General features: G+C 41.1%; 1 protein-coding gene across 1 annotated transcript; it reads left to right on the top strand.

Moving 5' to 3' along the window:
• Positions 1-523: 523 nt before the first annotated feature.
• On the top strand, positions 524-4,661 carry LOC143960226 (olfactory receptor 5AR1-like). The gene is made up of 2 exons (XM_077468574.1): positions 524-605; positions 2,794-4,661. The coding sequence occupies exon 2, from the start codon at positions 2,817-2,819 to the stop codon at positions 3,774-3,776; it is 960 nt and encodes a 319-aa protein (XP_077324700.1). The 5' UTR covers positions 524-605; positions 2,794-2,816; the 3' UTR covers positions 3,777-4,661.
• Positions 4,662-4,880: the final 219 nt, after the last annotated feature.

Raw genomic sequence — 4,880 nt, 5'->3', positions numbered from 1 at the left:
TAGGGCCTACACATGACTAAGAATGTAGCGTAAGCTTTTGGTGGGCTTTCCCCTTCAGGGGAATGCCATGTGTTCCCTTCCTCTTTGTAGGGCTGCCAGGAAGTGGAAGGACCTTAAAAGAAGACCCTGAGAGTGGGCATCACTTATTAACTGCTATACAAGTAAAAGAGAAGTTCCAGGAGAAAGCAACTGAATATCTTTATTCCCATGGTGCCTTATACTTGGGGAACAAAAAGTAAGCATACAGACTGGCTTGGTCAGGGAACTGATAATGTTTGAGAGAAGGTGGTTCCAGCCCGATTGACAGTGGTGACAGATCCCCTGTTTTGACCATGTGCCTGAAATATGCTTTAAAATACATAAAATTTAATTTATTGTCTAATTAAATATCTGCCTTGAGTTCAGCTTTAATTAGCTTTGGGATTTTTTTATTCTCAGAATGTTTTGGAAAACATATTCTATAGGGACACATTATGGGTTTTAAAAGTTTATAAATATATTTTCACCAGTGCAAAGAATCTAAATTTATGCCAGACCTCTATGATGCCTGTGGAAAATACCTTTGATTCTATGTAGCTACACCAAGAAAACTAGAACCAGACCATGTATGTATATATCTTTAAAGTGAGATTAATTTGCAGTGAAGCAAAAGACAATCACACACCAGCGAGCAATAAACATGAGAATGCATGAGAATCAAAACTAAATGACAAAATGCCTAACCAGCAAGCAAAAATAAAACTAACAATATACACTATACAGGCGGTCCTCGAGTTACAAACAAGATAGGGTTTGAAGGTTTGTTCTTAAGCTGAATCTGTTGAACACGTAAATGTTGTCTTTGTGAAGTGTAGCTCCAGCCAAAACATATATTTTTAAGATTTTTGGATAGCATAGAGAAGGGTTAACACACCTGTAACATTTGTTTTACTTTCTGTGCCCCTGTTCAGAAGATTTCACCTCAGTTTCTGTCCCTATGACAATTGGAGTTTGAAAATGTTGGGTTGTTGTGATTGGTGATAAAGCATCAGTGGAGACACCTTTTTCTCATAATAACTCTTACAGGAGTGAGTTTCCCTTCCTACGGGTAGAGTTTCTCTCACTTCCTGTTGTCTCCCTCCGTTTGTAAGTATGAATCATTTGTAAGTCGGATGTTTGTAACTAGGGGACCGCCTTTATACACAAATACACACAAGGCAGGGGAAAACTAGAGGAGCAAGGAGCAAGGTAGCAGGGTACTGGGTGCAGGGCAGGAACAAGAGCAAGGTCAAGAATAAATGGCAGCAGAGTCAAGCGGCAGCAGCACAGCAACCAGAGCACAGGACAGAAGCATCTAAAATACTGATAGTGGGAGAAGCATTATATGTCCTGGAACTGTTTACTGAGGCCTGTTGGCATCTAGGAGCCAACACAGCTGATCATCATGTGAACCAGGAAGTGCCGGTAAATGGCATTCCTCGGTTTGTGCTGACAGGGAGAGCCAATTGATGGGTGCTAGTCAGTGCCCCATCACAAAAAGGATGTCAGTGCCCATATCAGTGCCATTCAGTGCCCATATCAGTGTCAATAAGTGCCCATCACAGTGCCAATCAGTGCCCATTACAGTGCAAATCAGTGCCCAGCAGTAACACCTGTGAGCACCTCATCAGTACTTCATCATCAGTGCTGCCCATCAGTGCCACCTGTCAGTACCAATTCGTACCAACAATCAGTGCCAATCAGTACCACCTGTCAGTGCCCATCACAGCCGCTTGTCAGTGCCCATCACAGCCACCTGTCAGTGCACATTAGTGCCACCTATCAGTGGCCATCAGTACCGTCTATTGGTGCCCATCAGTGCTGCATATCAGTGCCGCCTATCAGTTCCCATCAATTCTATATATCAGTGCCTCCTCATCAGTGCAAAATCATCAGTGCCACCTCATCAGTGCCCGTCAGTGAATTTTATAACCGAAATTAAGAAAAACGTATTTTTTCTAAAAATTTCAAACTTTTTCAGTTTGCTTAGCAATTAATAAAAACCCCAGTGGTGATCAAATACCACCAAAAGAAAGCTATATTTGTTGGAAGAAAATATAAAAATGTATTTGGGGTGCAGTATTGCATGACCGCGCAATTGTCATTCAAAGTGCGACAGCGCTTAAAGTTGAAAATTGTCCTGAGCAGGAAGGGACGAAAGTTCCCGGTATTGAAGTGGTTAAACCCTTTGTATTTACCATCCACATTACATGTCCTATACCAGTAGTTTTACTGACAGCTGCCCTGGCAGACTAGCAATTTAAAAGCATTTTAGCGTTGTTACAAATCAAATGGCAATTATCTATGATAGGGTGATCACTTTGCTTTGTTTATAAACAGCTGTCACTTACAGCTTCCATAGTATTAAGAAATTTACAGAAGTTTTAAAACAAATTAAAATATATTTTGTTCTGTTTGTAAGCCTATAATAGGAGATCTGAGCAAAACATTTATTTAACATTGTACGAAAAAAGCCTTATATGTTTTTTGTGAAAATTATTTAGGTTGGCAGATTAGTTAGAGACGTATTGTGAATGTAATCAGTGCATATTTATGCTGCTAAATTTAGTCTCGTCTTCCAGGCACCAATTGCCTCTTGTCACGAGAAGGTTAAACATGCTTGATGCAATTAGGTATAAAGCATAGGAAGGTCTATCCTTTCCCTAGCTGTTGTTCTGCAAGGTCTTTTAATTTTTTTTTTTTAAGTGTAATAGCTACTGTATTTGTTATTATATTGATTCTAATAAAAGCTCAACTCTCATTTTAATCTTATAGAGATACAATTTTACAAAGTCTCCATGGAAGATCCTAAGGGCAGTAATAACTCATTGTTAACTGAGTTTGTTCTAATTGGTTTTTCTAATAGACCTGACCTGAAGATATTTTTATTTATGATGTTCCTTATTGTTTATGTAACTTCTATTTTGGGCAATACCGGTATAATACTTATTGTATTTAGCAATACCCGTTTACATACTCCTATGTACTTTTTCATCAGCAACCTCTCCTTCATAGACCTTATATACTCATCAAACATTGCTCCAAAGATGCTCGCTGGCCTACTTTTTGGTCAAAAAAACATCTCCTACATTGGCTGTGCAATACAGCTTTTCTTTTTCTGTGCTCTTGGAAGTACTGAATGTATGCTATTTGCAATTATGGCTTTTGACCGATATGTGGCAATCTGTAACCCATTAAGCTATAACTTAGTAATGCAACAGAAGATGTGTCTGCAGCTGGTATGTGGGGCTTTTACAGCCGGTCTTCTGCATTCTGTGATTGAGACATGCCTCACCTTTCATCTGTCCTTTTGTGTCTCTAATGTTCTTCATCATTTTGCTTGTGATTTTCCTCCACTGTTGAGTATTTCTTGCAGTGACACTACTATTAATGAGATCGTTTTGTTTATTTTGTCCTCTTCGCTCACAATGCCTTCTGTGGTGGTCATTCTTGGGTCCTATATTTCTATTTTATTAGCCATTTTAAAAATAACTGGGAGGGGAGGAAGACAAAAAGCCTTTTCTACCTGTGCCTCACATATTACAGCAGTGACGTTACTTTACACCACTGTCCTTTATGCGTATCTTAGTCCCAAATCCTCAGCTTCTAGGGATAATGTGAATATAGCTACTGTATTTTATACAGTGGTACTGCCCATGCTAAATCCACTGATTTATAGCATGAGGAACCAAGATATAAAAAGTGTGCTAAAAGCAACATTACTAGGGAAATGCTGCAAAATATCATGTAGGATGTAAGCATGGATGGATTTATATCTTCTGCCCCAGGACAGCTATTGTGTGTTCTTTCCTCCTTCCACTGTCCACTGGCTAGTTTTAGTATCACATATACAAAAATGTTATTGGTTTTAAGATAATAAAAGTGACATATAGAAGGAAATCTACAGAGAACCTCAAAAATAGCATTAGTAATATAAGTACTTTATGTTACAGGTTAACAAGATATATCAAAGTCTGAAAATAAGGAAGATGACTTTCATATATGAGAGAAAGGGGAAGAGCAGTGACAGGAGAAGTACTGAGTGCCAGGGTGCCCAAAAAACAGCTTAAGTGCCCATGCACATTAGGGGATTTAGAGACAAAGTGTACATCAAGAGGAGATTTTTGAGGCAGAAAAAATCCATTACAAGTGAATTTTTAAGAGGAGTTTTTGGGCAGAAATAGGGGGAAATGTGTTGGAAAAATAAAATGCTTATAAAAGCAAAGGCCGGATCCTCCTTTTCGCAAGTCCCACTTTGGAGCTCCTGGCCTCTGCCTCCTGTCAAGTGCCCCCACAGCAAGCAGCTTGCTGTGGGGGCACCCAAGCTAAGCTGCAGTTCCATGTGTCCATTCAGACAAGGAGTTGCCGTTCGGCCTCGCTCCCTCTCTCTCCTGATTGACTAACTGACTTTGATTAACAGCCGCAAGAGCCAATGACACCACTGCTGTGTCTTAGCCAATCAAAAGGGAGAGTCCTGGATGGCTTAGGGACTTGTGGATATCGCTGGACAGAGATGGGGCTCAGGTAAGTATTAGGGGGGCTGCTACACACAGAAGTCTTTTTATCTTCATGCAGAGAATACATTAAGATTAAAAAACCTTCTGCCTTTACAACTCCTTTAACCACTTCCCGACCAGCGCACGACGATGTACGTCGACAGAATGGCACGGGCAGGCATATTGGCGTACAGGTACGTCCAATATTCGATGCCGCCGTGCCGTCGGGAGCGCGCCGCCGGCGGCGCGCTCCCGCGCTGGTTGGGACCCCCGTGAGTCCGGTCGCGGGACCCGCGGACTCGATCGCCGCGGGCATCCCCGCGATCGTCTCACGGAGCGGCCGAATGGAGGAAATGCTGTATAAAC

This window comes from Lithobates pipiens, unplaced genomic scaffold (genome assembly GCF_037356315.1).
Source record: "Lithobates pipiens isolate NorthernLeopardFrog02 unplaced genomic scaffold, aLitPip1_a1.2 Scaffold_8, whole genome shotgun sequence".
NCBI classification, from domain to species: domain Eukaryota; kingdom Metazoa; phylum Chordata; class Amphibia; order Anura; family Ranidae; genus Lithobates; species Lithobates pipiens.
This window is presented reverse-complemented; position numbering and strand designations above follow the sequence as displayed.